At 29.6% G+C, this 19,472-nt stretch overlaps 2 protein-coding genes across 6 annotated transcripts in view; one reads left to right on the top strand and one right to left on the bottom strand.

The window, feature by feature from the left end:
• The window catches only part of BRWD3 (bromodomain and WD repeat-containing protein), a 153,525-nt gene extending 148,756 nt beyond the window's left edge, over positions 1-4,769 (bottom strand). For 2 of the 5 annotated variants that reach the window (XM_075371708.1, XM_075371710.1), the window contains exons 1-5: positions 4,404-4,768; positions 4,254-4,312; positions 4,143-4,172; positions 3,953-4,012; positions 702-852 (exon numbers count right to left, since the gene is read on the bottom strand). In XM_075371708.1, the coding sequence (XP_075227823.1) occupies positions 702-852; positions 3,953-4,012; positions 4,143-4,172; positions 4,254-4,312; positions 4,404-4,446 (343 nt within the window). In that variant the 5' untranslated portion in view covers positions 4,447-4,768. Of the gene's footprint in view, positions 1-701; positions 853-2,876; positions 2,996-3,058; positions 3,210-3,952; positions 4,013-4,142; positions 4,173-4,253; positions 4,313-4,403 lie in introns of those variants that run through there. The other 3 variants (XM_075371709.1, XM_075371711.1, XM_075371712.1) reach the window with 3 other exon arrangements.
• A 370-nt stretch (positions 4,770-5,139) lies between these two features.
• Positions 5,140-19,472, top strand: part of Dhdds (Dehydrodolichyl diphosphate synthase subunit) — a 30,736-nt gene continuing 16,403 nt past the window's right edge. Inside the window, exons 1-2 of the mRNA XM_075371713.1 lie at positions 5,140-5,668; positions 18,698-18,859. Coding sequence (XP_075227828.1) covers positions 5,508-5,668; positions 18,698-18,859 — 323 coding nt within the window. The 5' untranslated portion in view covers positions 5,140-5,507. The remainder of the gene's footprint in view (positions 5,669-18,697; positions 18,860-19,472) is intronic.

Genomic DNA, 19,472 nt, shown 5'->3' with positions numbered 1-19,472 from the left:
AGTAGAAGTTAAAATAAAGTAAATTCAACTAACATGCTCGTTTCTGTACTTTTATTTTTAAAAAAACCCACGCAGACAGGGGGTCACAGTTACCTGCATAACTAACACGTTAAAGGATTACAGCTTATCCATCCAGAAAAGTGCCAATAAATGGTAAGAAACTTGATGACTTTGCTACTCTGTCACAATAAGTCATAGGCTACGAATTCTACAACACTTTACAGACATGGGCTAGAAACAGAAATTAAATCAACAGAACAGGCAAATGAAGATAGTGAACATGATGATTAAAAACTGATATTAGTTTAGGCCTACAGTTATTTTAAAAATTGATTTGTTTTTATTTTATAAAATTCTTCACATTCACATTTTTGTGCTACTTTGTATTTAATTAATTACCTAAACACTTAAAAATCTTGCAAATTTTATAGTTAAAAGGGAGTATATGCATTTTTTATTTTTTTAGTAGCAAAAGTTTATTAAATAAACATTTTATTATTAAGATACAAATAAGTATAACTTACAAAACAGTCTAGAGTAAAAATGCTAAATATATTAAATAAATAAATATTTTAGAAAGTATTTTTTTGATTCATGTAAAATTTATGTTTTGCAACATATCCCCTTTTAACAATAACAGATTCAATAGCATTTTGTGCTGGACACATAATAATTGGCAAAACATTATTATCTTTGCATACCTTTATGTGTCCTCATAATGGATTGTCTTCCAGAACCTAATAATGATGATAAACCGGATATACAAGGTGGAATCTCCTTATCCAATAATGGGCCAATCCTTTGACATATTTCAACCAAATGTTGTGGCCCAATGTGACGAAATTTCTGTTCCTAAAAACAACATATAAAATAAAAGAATAGTCAAATTATTTAGGTAATATTGTTACAACAATAACAAAAAATGAATCTGAAGAGCATATAAGAGGAATGACATGAAGCCTCCAGATTTGAAGCAGAGGAAACAATTTCAGAGAAGAAAACATATAGATAAGGAAATTATTAAAAACAAACTTTCTAAGAGTAGATTGAGAAAAAATTATCAAAAATAAAAGATAGTGGATAAGTAAATTAACAATGAAATAAAATCATTCATTTCAATGAAGATCTTTTAAATTTGTAACAAACAAAATATAAAGACAGTAAAATATGATGTATAAAAAAAAGTAGTCTATCAGCGGAACATATCACTTAGAAATATTAATTTCTCGCACTTTTCTTCTACCTTAGTTCTATTGCAGAGATCTCTACGTCATGTTTTATGTGAAAATTAAAACAATAAAAATTAAAATACTTACCATCCCCAATGTTAAACTATTTTGCTAGTACTACATTTTGCAGCAAATAGTACAACTGTAATTTTTTTAGCATAATTTAAATGTACATTTTAAATATAATGTATTACTTCCCTAATTTAGTAAATGTGTTCAGTAATTTATGTAAATAGTATTCAATTTATAAAATACAATTATATAATTTATACATTCAAATTATGGTACAAAAAACAATTGCATTATTCACTGCATAGACTGTAACAATACCAGAATAGTGTATATAATACCAGTGATCAAGATGGTAGAAATATCCTCTCTCTGCTTTAAATATAATTTCCACATTCTAATGAAGTAGAGATTTGAATATGACTGAATAAAAATGTTGGAGGTGAAAGAAAGAGATCAATAATGAGACTTCTAGATTTTATTTAAAAACACAATTAATTATTCAGATAATACAACTGATGACAAATCAATTGAAAAACTTGCAAAACAAAATAATTAAAAATGGATAATAAAAGTTCTGGAATGCCACACATATATCTAGAGTAATCCATGAACATCACACATTAATAGTATCTGCACTGCATAAATGCAGCAAGGAATGCTAAGCAAGTGATGGCAAAGAACAACATACTTCAATAATTCAAAATAAAAATCCATTATCAGATCTTAAACATGAATGAAATCCTGTTGAATTTAATAACAATTTTAATAACCTAGGTTTAATACACAAAAAAAAATTGCAAAGTAGAAATGGATCAGTAGAAAAAATTGCTTCTGTTGTAATTTATGAAACCTTATATTTGGATGTAAATCTGTTCATTTATAACAAAAAACTAAAAGAAATTTGAACTTCAAATTTTGAAAGAACTTCTGTCATAATGTTTGCAGTCACTTTTTCAATAATTACTAGTTACAAAAAAGAGTATAAGAAAATTAATGGTCCAAAATCATCAGACACTATGATGTAAATTTATTGGAATGTTATATTTATAATGTTATATAAATTTGGTTCAGTTTGTTGTAAGAATTAAAATAACATTACATAATTTTCACTGCAAACCACCGTGGACAAAAACATCTCAAACTTTGATTTGTATTAATTAAACCAATTAATGAACTGCAAGTTAAATCCTTTTTTAAATAATATTTAAGGTATAAAAAAGGGTTACAGAAGCAGGTATAAAAAAAAGCCATCTAATCAATTTTTACAAGGGATTGGTATTGCACAATGTCATGAATAAATATTTATGAAATTTGTTGAAAACATAAGCCACGACAATAAGTTTACAGATTTCAGTTTTGTATAACTCCCGACTAAACATACAGAAAAACAAAGGCTGGATAACAAATAAGGCCATAACGAATTTTATAATAATGTAATAGTAACAATTTAAAAAAATATTATTTTTAAACAATTTCGGTTAATTTGGATAACAATTCCTTAACGTTTTATAAACAAAACATTTAAGGCAATTTAACAGTTACTGAGCTACGAAATTGGCTAAGTACATGAAGAGAATAGTAACAATTATACCACAATAAGACGGCTATATCAGTAAAATAAATATAAAATTTTACCAAACAAGATAAATCACATATTCCTTAAGTAATTTGAGACCATCAGCAAATATATAAAATAATTTCAAGAATAGTAACAACATCGGATAACACAGTTACTACGTAATAGATAATAAAATAACCTCACAATACAACGCATTCGTAATTAAATAAAAAAAAAGAAAGTAAAAACTGATACGTACAATATTATTACGATTTATAATTTATTATAAAAATAACAACGCTAAAATTAAACAACTCCATAATATCAATATGAGGTTGCTCAACTACTAAGAAAAAAAACAATGTACTACAACCGATATTAATGAACGACCTCGAACATATAATCTCTTACAAAATGATGACAGCTACTATCAACAATAGATGAGGTATACACAAGCGTATTGTATAATTAAAACAAATAATTACATACGTATTGTTAAAATAAAATAATCGAGTAAGTAACCACTTCTATAAGTATTGATTTTTTCCCTGTTTTTATTCCATTAAACGCGCAAGGGTAACAGTATAAGGTATAAAGGAAGCTAGTGAATAAAGATTTGCGGTTATTTCAGGGAAATGGTTATAATATATTTTATAGCTCTGTTTAAAAATGGGAATATTGGGTACAAATTAATCATCATCAATTAACATAATATAAAGCACACAAACAACTAACAATTTCCAGAATGAGGCGGGTTTGTGTACGAGAACGAGAAGATCATGGTGTAATTACAGCAATGGTGGGGGTATGACATCCATACAACCAATCACAATATAGAATACACGGAAAATCAATGAATATAAACAGAACACTATGCACTATTGGTTACCTAAAAGATCATCTTAAAAATGACATAATTAAGTAATTTTGACACCCCTACCTATCAAAAATTATCCCTAACTTATTCCAAGTTTCAATTCCAGTAAATTACGATAAAAACGAATCTCATGCCATGCCAGTTAATTTGTCACAAGTTGACAAGAATAAACTATTAATTTAATTTTGTTTTTAAATATTGTCGAACATCAATTTTATTTAAAGTTAAAAAAATTAAAATAATAAAATTTTATTAGGAACAAAATCTTTAACTTACCAATTCATCGTAAGTTTGTTCATGCTGATTTCCTTCCCAATCAAATCTTTTCGGTAATATCTGAAAAATAAAATTAAATTAAAAATTAAATGGGTCAATGACCTATTTAAATATGACAGTCGCAGCATCCACGTGCTGCACATGTGTTGTATATATCAGTTTCATCTAAGTAGTATTCAAAGGAACTAACCTCGTATTCCGACAGCTCATTCTTCAGGGCCTGAAACAAACAAAACATGCATTAGGCTTGAATTTTTGCAGTACAGATTTTTAAAATATCTAATGGAGAAACACTACTTACCTCTACAGATTTACTGCAAGGCCCGGCTTCTAAAAATTTCGTTATCAAGAAGTACAACTCTGAAACAAAACGAATACGTTTAATAGTCTGACAAAAGGTAAAAAAAAATAACTAACTAGACTAAGTCAAGAAAACGTTCTTTATTCTCACCGTAATTGGATGTAAAAGCGTCAGACTGGTCCCTCTTATTCATGGTTTTAATATTAAGCGTATTGTAATTGAACTTATTTTACTTTACAATTAGTATGTTCTAACCTAGTCATGCAAGATGTTTACAACCATTTTAATAAGAATAAAATTACTCCTTACACTACAAACATTCACATTCTACAACTAAGAAAATAGTTCCGTCAAATGGTAACTACATTTCATTAAAAAACTTTAATAAATAAGTAATATAATTTTGCATTCATAATTACTGTGTACGTAAAAACACAATTCTACTATCCATTACATTCTCACAACCACGAACTCTTCCGAGTTACTTCATCAAACTCACGCGGAATAATACATTAACTTCCATTGAAGTTATTAGAAGTTGCTTGCACTGACGGTTTATCAGCTGATTAGTCCTGTCTTATTAGGCTTTCGGTTTTAAAATTATCCTCCATGTTACGTTGGAACTTATATTTTATAACTTGATTAAGTTATCTAAATGATTTCACAGAAAACACCATATAGAGATAATTTGATGTAGTAAAATATGTGTTAAGAGTTAATGATATACTTCTACTGATTTATCATATCATTTATGTTTTTTTAACTGGAGTGAAATCATCTGCAAAATTTTAATTCGCATTGTTATTATTCTACTGTGAATTAACAAAAAAAAATATATAGATGAAAATTTATGTAAAAGCGTCAGGTTGTCTCTTATTCACGAATTTAATATTAAACGTATTGTAATTGAACATATTTTTCTTACAGTTATTATGTTCTGATTGTAAAGTGAAATAGTTATGCAAGTTATTTTCAACAATTTCAGAAGAATAAAACTTAAAATGGAAATGGATGTTAATGCTCTCCCTCCTCCATAATAACTTTCAGTGTCGTAATTTAATTTTGTATTTTTAACGCATATGTGTCTGTGAATGATTGGTTTTGTTACACAATGGTTCGTGAAGTGATAGTAACGTTATTTCTACCTTATTATTTGTCCGAGTAAACTGAACATGTGATATTTATTAATTATGTATGCGTAGACATATATTATTGCTGTACATGTAATTTGTAAATCCGCTACCTTCGTGCATCATGTCGTGGATAACGCAGAGTTCATTAAATTGGTTTCAACGGTGTTGCATTAAATTATTAAAATGCGGACCCATACCAAAACATGTAGCATTTATAATGGATGGCAACAGGCGATATGCTAAAAAGAATAATGTGAAAAAAATAGATGGTCATACCAAAGGGTAAGGTTATGTTCGCATCGACTAGTCGAATTAGTTAAATAAAATTGTGAAAAGTATGTCAAATACCTTGAGATAGCCATTTTCTGTGTATCTTTTATTAAGATAGTTAGTTTCTCTGTATCTTCATGGTACTTTTTGAAAAATTACATTTCCACAATCATAATTATTTACGTCGAAAAATGTTGGTTACGTATCAAGATCCACTGAACTTGCATAAACCAGAAAAAAATATTTTTAATTATGTACAATATTCAGCCCTAATGTTGTTATTTTTTAATAGTTAAAATATGCATTAATTATTGTACATATTTTTTAGATTATATTATTTATACTGATAAATAATTTGTATCTAATTGTGAACGTTATCCATTCTTTCACTTAAATATGTACAAGTGATTAAACTATTTAAAGTAACACATGATTGCATTATTAATAACTTAAATTATTTATTATAATGATAAAACTCTTTAGTATTGTAATTCAGTAACACCTACTTCATGGAAAACATTTCCATAAAATCACATTGCGTTAAAATAATTTTTGTCCTAACACATAGGAAATCTGCCATTACATTTGAGGAATTTACATATTGTTTTACAGCATCAAAACCATCTCTATTATCAAAGTATTAATAGTTTAGAAATATTGTTTGTACTTGTGTTGTGTGTTTAAATTTTTATTTATTTGAAGTACAGCTTTTAAAAGATAATGAAGCAGTTTTTAAATTAGTTACAGCAGACCTATCTCTTTTCAAGTGAAAGTTACTAAATATAGGCTTCTTGAGTTTGTGCTTGCTCTTTTCCTCAAGAAAGCTTCTTCAGAGACTGCTTCTGTGATCACAGAATATTTAGATTGTATTGGATATGGTCTTGGATTTAGGTTTCAAAAGCTCGTAATTGATCAGAATGTCCCATTTATTTGTCATTTTGAATGTTCTGTATTTGAAGGCTGTATTTGGAATTTTCCAAGTACGTCTAGTTTTTGTCCTATATTATTTATATGTAACATTTTTATGATGCACAAACATCATTAGAACACCCAGCACTCTGATGAAGTTTGATTTAGACCAAAAGCTTACTCAGCAAAATTGTTATAACTTATTATAAATTATACAGTTATCATCTGTTCGTAGATCATGTGGTAATAGTTTAGCATATTATGCTAAAACCAGAAAATATTTGTTGTAAATGACATATAGAAAACCATAATTATTTTCAGTTCATAAGATTACATTTAAATACTTACTGACTCAACTGAAATATGTGTGTGTTGATTGCTGTTAATGAAAGTTAGGCAAACTGTTAGGGCATTTGTGACTCGAGTGTGTTATATAGGAAATTACTTGCTTCAGTAAGTAAGATATAAGAATTTATTTACTTATATCAAATATGAAATAGGCTCATGCAAAACTTTACTTTTTCATACATATTCACTAATACAGATGATTTTTTATTTTATTTAGAAGCATGTTTATAAGAATTTAGAAAAAAGCTATATGAATTTCATTTTTGCTGATTATTTTATTTGAATATAATTACTATCCTAGCAAATAAACTTAGTTTTATAAAATTTCTAAAAAACTAAAATTAATAAATTTATTTTAATTTGCAGCTTGTCATTTGCAATCAAGAAATATTTATGTATTGTGTATTTTTTTAAATAATTATTGCCCTAAGGATTGTTACAGGTTAGCTGAAAATTAAAATAAATTAATTTTTTGTAATTATTTACAATAACAGACAACTCTGATTTCTATGAAATTTGGAATTTATGTTATTTAGGATCTAAGTTATTCCTTACAATTGAAATTTTTTGTCAGAAATTCCTTTCACCAGAGTTACACAGTACCATACCAAAAATTTCATAATTCAGTATTACACAAAAGTAAAAATTAATTATTTTCAAACTAAATAATTTGGTTAAGTTTGTTCATTAATTAATATTGAGATTAGATTCACTTAAAACTAAATTGAGGTAGATTAAGTTTTAATGGAAATTAGGTTAAGTAAATGCGATATACATTGCGTTCTTATAGTAAATACTTGGTTTAACTGAAGTTCAGTGGAATTTAGTTTGGTTAAATTCGGGTTAGTGTAAAGTACGCTATTTTGGAACTAAATAGTTGGTTGTTGTATACAGTTAAGGATTCAGCCTGACAATTGGCCAGTTTAATATTTAAGGTTAATTACATGAGGTTAGCAAGCAAATCAAGGGTTAGATTATGTTAATATCATACAAGGCTTAACAGCTGAACCAGCTGGAAAAACCAGCCATACAAAACAGAAATCATTAGTTATGTAATCTAGCCTTTACCTAAACCTAATTAAACCAAATTGTTTACTCTAAAAGTAAGGTGTTTAACACGTTTGGTGGTTAATTACAAATTTTTTGGTGAGGTATTGTGTAATTTTCAAAGACATAACTCTGGTGAAAGATGTTTCTGACAAAACATTTCAAATGTAACAAATAATTTGGGTCCTAAATAAAGTATATTACAAATTTCATCAAAATCAGAGGCGAATCCCTGATTGTAAACAACTAGCTTATTATTTGTTTTATTATAAGGTTGCAGATTTTTATAAAGGAATAATTCTTTTGTCTATATTTCATTCAGCATATGATCAATATTCCCTTATATTCATGAAGATTTAAGGTTAATAATTTTATATTGAAATAAAATAATTAACCAACATTAAATTCATTTTCTTTTCTAGAGGGATCAATCCAAATGAAATCAACCAATAACAAAGTAATTTGTTGCTGACATATTTTATTTTATTTTTATTTGTTCATTTTCTGTTTGTGTATATATCTGAGAGCCAAAACTATTTTTTTCGCAATTTCATCATTAACACCCTGGCTGCAAGCAGCCATTTTGTATAAGAATATCTGCCATTTTTGGCGTTTACAAGGGTTAGCGATAAGTTAAATAGCCTTTTTATTTATTAAGATATTAACTTGAAACAAAAGCCATTTAATAATCTAAATGAAAATATCTACAATTCATGTTTTAACCAAAAATTTGATAGGTTTTAAGGAAATAACCTAAAACTTAATTAGAAAATTGTGTTTCAATTTTTTTTTTGTCTTCAGTCATTTGACTGGTTTGATGCAGCTCTCCAAGATTCCCTATCTTGTGCTAGTCGTTTCATTTCAGTATACCCCCTACATCCTACATCCCAAACAATTTGTTTTACATATTCCAAATGTGGTCTGCCTACACAATTTTTTCCTTCTACCTGTCCTTCCAATATTAAAGCAACTATTCCAGGATGCCTTAGTATGTGGCCTATAAGTCTGTCTCTTCTTTTAACTATATTTTTCCAATTGCTTCTTTCTTCATCTATTTGCCGCAATACCTCTTCATTTGTCACTTTATCCACCCATCTGATTTTTAACATTCTCCTATAGCACCACATTTCAAAAGCTTCTAATCTTTTCTTCTCAGATACTCCGATCGTTCAAGCTTCACTTCCATATAAAGCGACACTCCAAACATATACTTTCAAAAAATTTTTCCGGACATTTAATTAAATTTTTGATGTAAACAAATTATATTTCTGACTGAAGGCTCGTTTCGCTTGTGCTATTCGGCATTTTATATCGCTCCTGCTTCGTCCATCTTTAGTAATTCTACTTCCCAAATAACAAAATTCTACTACCTCCATAATCTTTTCTCCTCCTATTTTCACATTCAGCGGTCCATCTTTGTTATTTCTACTACATTTCATTACTTTTGTTTTGTTCTTATTTATTTTCATGCGATAGTTCTTGCGTAGGACTTCATCTATGCCATTCATTGTTACTTCTAAATCCTTTTTACTCTCAGCTAGAATTACTATATCATCAGCAAATCGTAGCATCTTTATCTTTTCACCTTGTACTGTTACTCCGAATCTAAATTGTTCTTTAACATCATTAACTGCTAGTTCTATGCAAAGATTAAAAAGTAACGGGGATAGGGAACATCCTTGTCGGACTCCCTTTCTTATTACGGCTTCTTTCTTATGTTCTTTAATTATTACCGTTGCTGTTTGGTTCCTGTAAATGTTAGCAGTTGTTCTTCTATCTCTGTATTTGAACCCTAATTTTTTTTAAATGCTGAACATTTTATTCCAGTCTATGTTATCGAATGCCTTTTCTAGGGCTATAAACGCCAAGTATGTTGGTTTGTTTTTCTTTAATATTCCTTCGACTATTAATCTGAGGTCTAAAATTGCTTCCCTTGTCCCTATACTTTTCCTGAAACCAAATTGGTCTTCTCCTAACACTTCTTCTGTTCTCCTCTCAATTCTTCTGTATAGAATTCTAGTTAAGATTTTTTATTCCTGACTAGTTAAACTAATTGTTCTGTATTCTTCACATTTATCTACTCCTGCTTTCTTTGGTGTCATGACTATAACACTTTTTTTTAAGTCTGACGGAAATTCCCCTTTTTCATAAATATTACACACCAGTTTGTATAATATATCAATCGCTTCCTCACCTGCACTGCGCAGTAATTCTACAGGTATTCCGTCTATCCAGGAGCCTTTCTGCCATTTAAATCTTTTAATGCTCTCTTAAATTCAGATCTCAGTATTGTTTCTCCCATTACATTCTCCTCAACTTCCTCTTCTTCCTCTATAACACCATTTTCTAATTCATTTCCTCCGTATAATTCTTCAATATATTCCACCCATCTATCAACTTTACCTTTCGTATTATATATTGGTGTACCATCTTTGTTTAACACATTATTAGATTTTAATTTATGTACCCCAAAATTTTCCTTAACTTTCCTGTATGCTCCATCTATTTTACCAATGTTCATTTCTCTTTCCACTTCTGAACACTTTTCTTTAATCCACTCTTCTTTCGCTAGTTTACACTTCTTGTTTATAGCATTTCTTAATTTTCGATAGTTCCTTTTACTTTCTTCATCACTAGCATTCTTATAATTTCTATGTTCATCCATCAGCTGCAATATATCGTCTGAAACCCAAGGTTTTTAATTAAAATAAATTAACGACTTAGGAATTTTTTTTTTCATAGAAAGGATGAAAACAACGTCAATATTTTTTCCCACAAAGGAGTAATAATCTACTAGACTCCGTAAAAATTTGAGACCTTTTACATTCATCCTGCAGGTTTTATGAGCCTTTAAATATTGATATTTGGCCAAAATAGCTGATTTTCAAATTGGCATGTCTCAAACAGGACAAAACAAAAAAAACCTGAAATTTTCTCAAAATATACTTCTCTTAGCTGGTAATTAGCATATAAAATTTCATCACTGTGTTTTAACTATAAATTGAGATTAAAAAATTTTGAAATTTTAGCACAAATATTGCAACCTGGTAAAACTAATTCAGCTTACTTACTAGGACTAATATTTCTATAATAATAAAGTAAGAGTATATTTCCTTGGGGATTATGATAAAAAGAACTTTACTGCAGCTGTCCAAGAGAAACCACTGTTTGGAGCATAAATATTTCTTGATATAATTTGTCGGTTATGTTGTAGCCTCAACCTGGAAGTTATCACCAATGGAATTTACAACTATGGTTGTAACTTCCTCAAAATCTTTGTCACTGGTACCCATACTCTGTCAGTTTGAAATCTTGAATGATGTTTGAGGACTGTGTGGATTGTAGAAATGAATCAAGTCACCGTTTTCCAAACTCACATCTTTAATTTTGCCAGTCCACCAGTTATGATCATAAACACACACTACAATGTTATTTTGTTTTGTAAGACCCGGTTCCAAAATATGGTACAACAGAAACACTATGGTCAACGTAAGTATTATTATGAGTGCACGTAACATCATATTGTGCTAGGATTTTGTAAAATGAACTTGTGATATATTGTAATTTCTTGAACCTTTTGACATTCAATTTCTTGAATCTTTGACTCAGTTTTGCTTCATTTTATTCTACTTCTAAAGGTACTAATACATAGACAATCCCTTTAATAATTTCTTTGATAAGAATTTAAACATTTCTTCTGCTGAAGTTATCTGGTCTGAATATGGTGTTAGCAAACTTGCCATGAAAACTTGCCTTCTCATAGACCCTTCAATGCTGTCTCAGGCATTCTTTCTGTGAGACATAGTGAAAAAATTACATTCTGCTTCAAGACCAAAATCTTTGAAGCGATTGCAAAGATTCAAAATGTTTTCTTGTTTTTATACTGACTGCCAACTCCATTGCTAAAATAAATATTTTTTTTAACTGAAGGTGCAGTTTTTTTGACATCTTCAGTCAAATGTTTTTGAAAACAGTGCACAGCCACAGTACTATGGTCTAAACAGTCACTTATAACACAAAGACACTTCAGTGACAAATTTCACCGTCATTTAAGTATTAATACACAAATGGGTGCATGGTAACTTGGGAGTTACTCCAATGATAACTCTGGATTTCATTTTGAATGACGAAGGTGAAACTCTCGGCAAAGCCACCCAGAGCTATGCAGACTTCTTAGATTGCCATTGAATCTTTCAGATCTTTTAAGTACTTTAACTGAACTTTAGAGAAAAGTAGTGTTTCTTTACATATAATAGCTTTTCTATTAGAACTTCAAAAAATTCTTCCAAAGGTGAAACTGTGGTGATCAAGTTAGCTCTATCAGTGAAATCCATTTAGTCCAGTGTTTGATGGTTTTTCGCTTAGAATTCTTTTGGACAAAACCGATTGACATGAAATTTGGACAGTAATTAAGGAATAGCTCAAGGAACAAAAGTTATATAGTGCCGATATATGCTTTTACCCTGGGTGTGGATGCCACAACTTCTCGGGTGGAAATTACATTCAAAATAATTTTAAAAATCGATGGAGGAATAAATTCCAAGCAAACATTTTTTGTTGAATCCATACTTTTTGAGTTATTTGTGATTGAAAATATTGATTTTTCATCCAACCATTGAACAATTTTTCACGAATAACTCAAAAAGCATGTTTTATCAAAAAAATTATTAGCAAAAATGAAGCTTATAAAACAACGAAGAGATTGTTTTTGTTTTTTTTTCTGTAGATTCAATATGAACTGAGTTATGCCTCACTGAAGGTAACTTTTTTGAAGTTGAACTTTTCAACGTTAAATAACCGGAAAAACACAAAATTTTTTGAGGAAAATTTATAGTTTATTTTTCAAAGTACTTAAAAGACCTTTAAAATAAGCTTTAGTAAAAGTCATTAGCGTGAAAACTAATGAAGTTAATGTGTGTATACACAAATTTATGTATGGATAAAGAGTATAGGTACGAGAAAAAAGTTAATGAAGCACACCGTAGGCCAACACTTGCTGTTGGATGATACAACTTTGTGTGCATAGATGTATATAGGTATATTGCAAATATATATGTGAATGTATATCTCTTTTATATGGTGTAGTAAGTACGTTTCCAAAACCAAAAGAATAAACATGTGGTTGTTTTTAATTTTAAGTAAACATGATTGTTAATTTTAATCACAAGGTCGGTTTGTAAGGTTTGGTACATTGCAATAAATTATAAATTACATTGTAAAAAGTTTAAGTTATAACTATAAATGTTGTAACACATCATAAATTATGTTTCAGAATATGGAACAATGTTTATTCTACACATTTAAATGATTTTGAGCTACAAAACACTTACATCTCCAATTTTTTTTTATAAGGGTTATTAAGGGTTATAACATTGGTCATAAATCAAGTCAACATTGGTCAAGGGTCATAAATTATATTATAAACAGTAAAGGGATTTTAATTTATTATAAATGCATCATTAAAATATTTCAAACTGTTTTTTTTCCCATCATAAGAGGTGGTTTCTAAGGGTTGAAATGTAGTAAAACATCATAAATTATATTCCACAACATAAAAGAATGTTTATTCTACTTATTTAAACATGATTTCAATCTATGGTTATTGAATTTTTTTTAACAAGGAGTAGTTTTCACTCCCAAAAAACAAAAAGCACATATCAGGAACATATAACTTTTGAAGCAGAAGGTTAGGTAAGCTTAATTACAAATTTTTGTGAAAATCGATGTTGCCGAAAGAATTCTGAGGTAATACTCAAATTTTACCATCAAACAATAGGTTAATTGTTTAAGTGATATTTCATCTGTGATTCTTTTAATTCATTTTGGAACATTTCTTTTAATAGCTTAGGTCCTGAACATGATGTGCATTCATCAAACCTGCAAGCTTCTTTTTCAGTATTGCAGACCAGTAAATCTTTATAGTTTAGTTTTATTTTCAAGCCTTCAGTCATAAATTTCACATTCTGAATAGTTGTATACGCACACATTGTGTGTACTGCAGATCCTGGCAACACACACCATGTAGGTTTCAGAACACAAAATGAAGAGTGCCCAATTATGTACTGAGGAAATTGCTGTTTGAATTGTACAAATAACTAATTACTGTTAATAAAAGCAACCTCTTTTGTTTCTACTTTTATTACCAATAGAAACACAATCTTTCTTTCCTGGATAGACCCTGCTATTCTCATCTTCTTGATATAATTCTATCGTAGCATTAACAACCTCCTCACTCAAAGGACTGCCCGCTTTTTTGATCAAATCAGGAAAAATTCTGTGAGATTTCACTAGATCCCTTATAAGTCATACCAAATAATCAGTTACGTTAAACTCATCATAAATTTTTTTCCTTGATCAAGACTCAGGTAGCAAACTAATTATTTTAATTTTTACTTCTTTACTATTTAAGGCATATTTTTCTTTTAAGTTTTTCTATTAATTTATCATATTCACACCCAGTACATTTACAGGTAGAATGAAATACAACTTCAATTAACTTTTCATCAAATAATTCCTCTAGTTTTCTTTTGACCGCATCTGAAATTTTTAGTTTTTATTTTTTTGGAAAGCAAATAAAATAACTACATATGCAGTTATTTTATTTAATTGACTTCATATTTTGTATATATAATAGTAATTTTAATCTTTTAATTTTTATTCTTAAAAAAAAAAATAAAAATATATAAAAAGGTAAGTGCCATTTTATTTACCTTGTAATTCTGTACTTGGTTGTTGATTATAAAAAATACAATATATTGTTACAAAGGAATATGGGTCTAATAAGTATTAACTTTAGAAAAATCAGTATATATAAAATGCTTGCAATATATATCAAATCAAATAAATGCTTGCAATTTTTTTAAATATTATAAACAACAAATTTGCGTTGAAGCTGTTAACTGTTTATTAGCCTCACTTTCCCAACTTTTGTTTTATTTTAATAACTTAGTTATGTCTGTATCATTCAGTCTTTTTACTGTACTTTTTCTATACGTGAGGCCATAATGTTGTACACTGCTCCCATCTGGGCTCATCATTTACAATTCCAATCTTATAGGGATATTCTTTTGCGAGGCCAGCGTCTTCTATTATTAGCTGTTGTCGGTGGCTACAGAACTGTCTCGCAAGAGGCTGTCACTGTGATCGCCAGCATAAAACCCATTGACATTTTAGCTACGGAACGTAGCCAGCGGTATATTTTCAAGAAGCCTTCTAATGCCAGGGCGTACGCGAGAAACTGAAGACCAAGGTTTTGACTCTTTGGCAAGCTAGGTGGAATGATTCTTCTACTGGTTGATACACGCATGGTATTTTTCAAATTGTTTGGGAGTTGCGAGCGATTAGCTGGGTTTTCCCCAATCGGAATATTACTCAATTTCTTTCGGAACATGGTGCTTTTAGGGATAGTTTGGCTAGGTTTAGGTTGGTTGACTCCTGCTTGTGTCCGAACTGTAGGGTCGATGGCACTGTGGACCATGTCCTGTATGTCTGTCCCCGGTATGAAGCTGAGCATACCAGAGTTGTTAGGGAACTTGAGAGAGTAAACTCCTTATTTGATCTGCGAGTCAGCTGAAGCACTTGCAGAGATTGTACAATGTTGCTGGCTTCCTTCAATTCCTTGCCCTGCGCAGAACAGCCGAAGGGATCTAGTAGAGTAGGAACCTGGGTGGCTAGGGACCGCCTGGACAGTTGATTGGCCGAAGGTAGTTGCTTTAGTGGCAAGCCACGGTTAGTTAGATTTGAGGTGTTTATAAATTGCAAAAAGCTGTTAGTGGAATGATGACTGCACTGCCGATGGGCATGGGTTATCATGTATTCGTGAGGTGTAGCGGCATTTTGATGAGGTCAGATTAGGATGAGCATACGACACTGTTGGCAGGATGGCGACTGCACTGCCAAGGACATGGATCCCATACAGCCGTGAGGTGTAGCGGCATCTCAACGATGGTTTATGAGGTGAATGTCATGCGGGACCTACAACAGAGCTGAGTGGGAGTAGAGGTCTGTCCACCTCTCCCTTGTGGACCAGACTGGAGTCCATAATTTAACCTAAGTATGGGGTTTGAACTAAGTTGAGTTCAGTAAGGGAATGTACTTTTTGTACATTACTCGGATCTCCTTGATTGCGTCCAGAGTACTGTAAGTCTGAGTCTACTTTCAGTGAATTTTGAGGTGTTGGCTGAGTGTGTACCCTCCAACAGTTTCGTGATTTCTTGGTCTTAGACTGTAATTACAGTTAGCACTAAGTGTATTTAGACTTTCCTACCTGATATATATCTCAAAAGAAAAGAAAGAAACTTCTACTCAAAACACAATGATGAAATTTATGTGCTAATTACCAGTTATTGGAAGTTTGAGAGAACATTTAAGATTTGTCTGTTCAGTCCTTTTTTGGATATGCTTATTTGAGAATCAGCGATTTTGGGCAAATATCAGTATTTGAAGGCTCATAAAACCTATAGAATGAATGTGATAGGTCTCATATTTTTACAGTCTAGTAAACTATTGCAACTTTGTAGGAAAAAATGTTGATGATGTGTTTCATACTTTCAAAAGTTATTAATTTATTCTAACCAAAACACATTTTTCTAATATAATAATAAGAACAATATAATAAGTTTTAGGTTATTTCCTTAAAATCTATCAAATTTTTGGTCGTAACATGAATTGTAGATGGTTTTTTGTTGAATAAGATGGTTTCTGTTTCAAGTTGATATCTAAATAAATAAAAAGGTTATTTAACTTATTGCTAACCCTTGAAAACACCAAAAACGACACATCGTATTTAACAAAATGGCCGCAAGCAGCCTGGGTGTTAGTGATAAAATTGTGGAAAAAATTTGTTACTTTAAAATGGAGCCAAATTGGAAGCTACCATTCGGATTTAAAGTAGGAACTTCCCTTCCTATCATCTTACAAAAGTATCATCAGTGAACTATGTTATTAGCTGAGAACCTGACCTTGTAAGTCAGCAATTAAGATATTTGTGCCAATTTTAGCAATTCATAATTTTCAATATTTACCTAGTCTTTTATAAGTATGTATGCTAATTATATGTAGTTACATACTCACTTCCGATTTTGATGAAATTTGGAATATATCTTATTTAAGAACAAATTTATTCATCACAGTTGAAATTGCTCATCAGAAACGCCTTTCACCCAAGTTATCATTATAAGTTACAAAGTACCCTCGCTAAAAATTTCATAATTTGTCACTCCACAGGTGTAATGTACATTATTTTCAGACTAATAATTTGGATTCAGTGAAATCAGGTTAAGAATGAGATTAGGTTCACTTAAGACTAAATTAAGCTAGCCTAACCTAACCATAGTTGTGGGTTTTCGCAAATGTCCAGTATACATCATTTACAGAGTTAATAACTTGGTTTAAACAAAATTTAATTGAATTTAGTTTACTTACAATCATTTATCTGATGACGGCACAATTCAAGACTTCTGCTCAACTTAAAGCAAATCTAACCATATTCTTAACTAAATTTAACTGAAACCAAATTATTTAGTCAGTAAATGATGTATATATTACCTGTGTATAGTGCAAAATATCAAACTTTTGGGTACAGGTACTATGTAACTTACAAGGGACATAACTCTGATGAATGCGTTTCCGATGAATAATTTCAATTGTAACAAACAACTTATGTACTAAATAATGTATGTTATAATTTCATTAGAATCAGAAGTAATTTATCAGTCTATAATTACCGTATATATTTATAAGTGTAATATATTTTTCTAATTATTCAAGTTTATTAACATTATTTATTTCAGGAGCATTTAATAAAGCAAAAACTATTTAATTAAATAATAAAATGTTTTAATTGACACAACTGGTTTGGCTGTGACCAATTTAATCTAGATATCAGTTTTAACTTATGGTCATTAAATAACTAATGTAGCATTATATTTGAAAAGTACTTATGTAAATTGATAAGTTTACATTGAGCTTGCTATTAATTAGGGTTTTTTTTTTTAGTTTTGGTTTGTTGGTAATTGTTAACTGCAAAACACTGAACTGCATGCTATATACACATTATTTAACATTTTGAGTATTTTTCATGATATTCAATTGTATAATAAATTTCAGTACACAATAAAGTACTTACTTACTAAATACAAAGAAAAATCTGATTAAAAAAGTTGAAACCATTATCCAAAGTGTATGACCATATATAATCTCCTAGGAAATTACATATTAATCTATATGTTATTCAAAATAAATATAAATAACAAAGGAATAATTACCAAATCTTTTTTTTTCTATTTTAATGTATCTACAGTTTTTACAACTATGTATTTGTTATATTTTTAAAATTTACAACTTTAAAATATTACATGATTACACTAAAATTACAATTCCAATATAATAAAATTAAATACACTTGCTGAACTGAACTCTTTGGTGGAACCGTTGCACTTTAGTCTTTTATCAAGAAGGTACTACGTTCCAATCCCAACTAAGCCTGGCAGTTTTCAAGTACCTCAAGATTTTCATACTTAAGCTTTGAGAGTTCGCAGTAAATTAGTTACCACTACAGAAAAACAATACAGTAGAGGAGGAATAACGTGGGAGATATTTGATGAAATAATAGTCTTATCGCAATAAATTTAATAGTTATCATTTACTCATTCATTAATACGATTTTAATTAAGTATCTTATCTCATATGGTTAATTTTTTTGGTGAAACAAACACAATTCTGTTTTTAACTTTATAGGTTTCATAAATTGTCTGAAACATTACAGTGGTGTTTAGATCTTGGTATCGAGGAAGTAACTGTTTATGCATTCAGTATTGAAAATTTTAAAAGAAGTGAAGAAGAAGTGGATGCCCTTTTGGAATTAGCGCGGCAGAAATTTCAAAGACTTTTGGATGAATGGTAAATGAAACCTTACTATAATTATATATAAGAAACACCTTTTTACCTGAGAATGTATTAAACATAGCCTTAAGTTGGTTGAATCAATGATTTATGAGGAAATGTGCACAAAATGTTTAATTTTTCTAAAATCTGAAACCTTCTTTACGCCATACGTTAATTGGTTTTTTGTGTGTAAAACCTTATGTCAACAAACAAGTTTAGTCTGTATATATATTTTATAGACATTTAAACAAATTTTGATAACATAATTTATTAATTTTTTTTATTAATGGTTATTGTAATATAATTTAAAACATATGTAAAATAACCAAAGTCATTTAATAAAGCACACAATCGATCATTTCATTCTTCCTCAGAGTAATATGTTTAAAATTACATCCAATCATATGAACCGCTTTAATAAGCACCGTAACACTTTTTGCTGTCATTGTAATACAATAAAATGCATTATTAATTTTAAAAAAGAAGCATTTATTATTAATTTAACTCTTTGACTGGTATACTTGTATATTTACTATTTCAACTTTTTACCCAGAATACCGATAACTGTACAGTTAATTGATTAGTACTGCGATTTTTGTCTACAAATTTAACTACCAATTTTCAAGCA

This window comes from Lycorma delicatula, chromosome 7, assembly GCF_047948215.1.
Source record: "Lycorma delicatula isolate Av1 chromosome 7, ASM4794821v1, whole genome shotgun sequence".
NCBI classification, from domain to species: Eukaryota; Metazoa; Arthropoda; class Insecta; order Hemiptera; family Fulgoridae; genus Lycorma; species Lycorma delicatula.
Note: the sequence above shows the minus strand (reverse complement) of the source record. Positions and strands in the feature narration are given on the sequence as shown.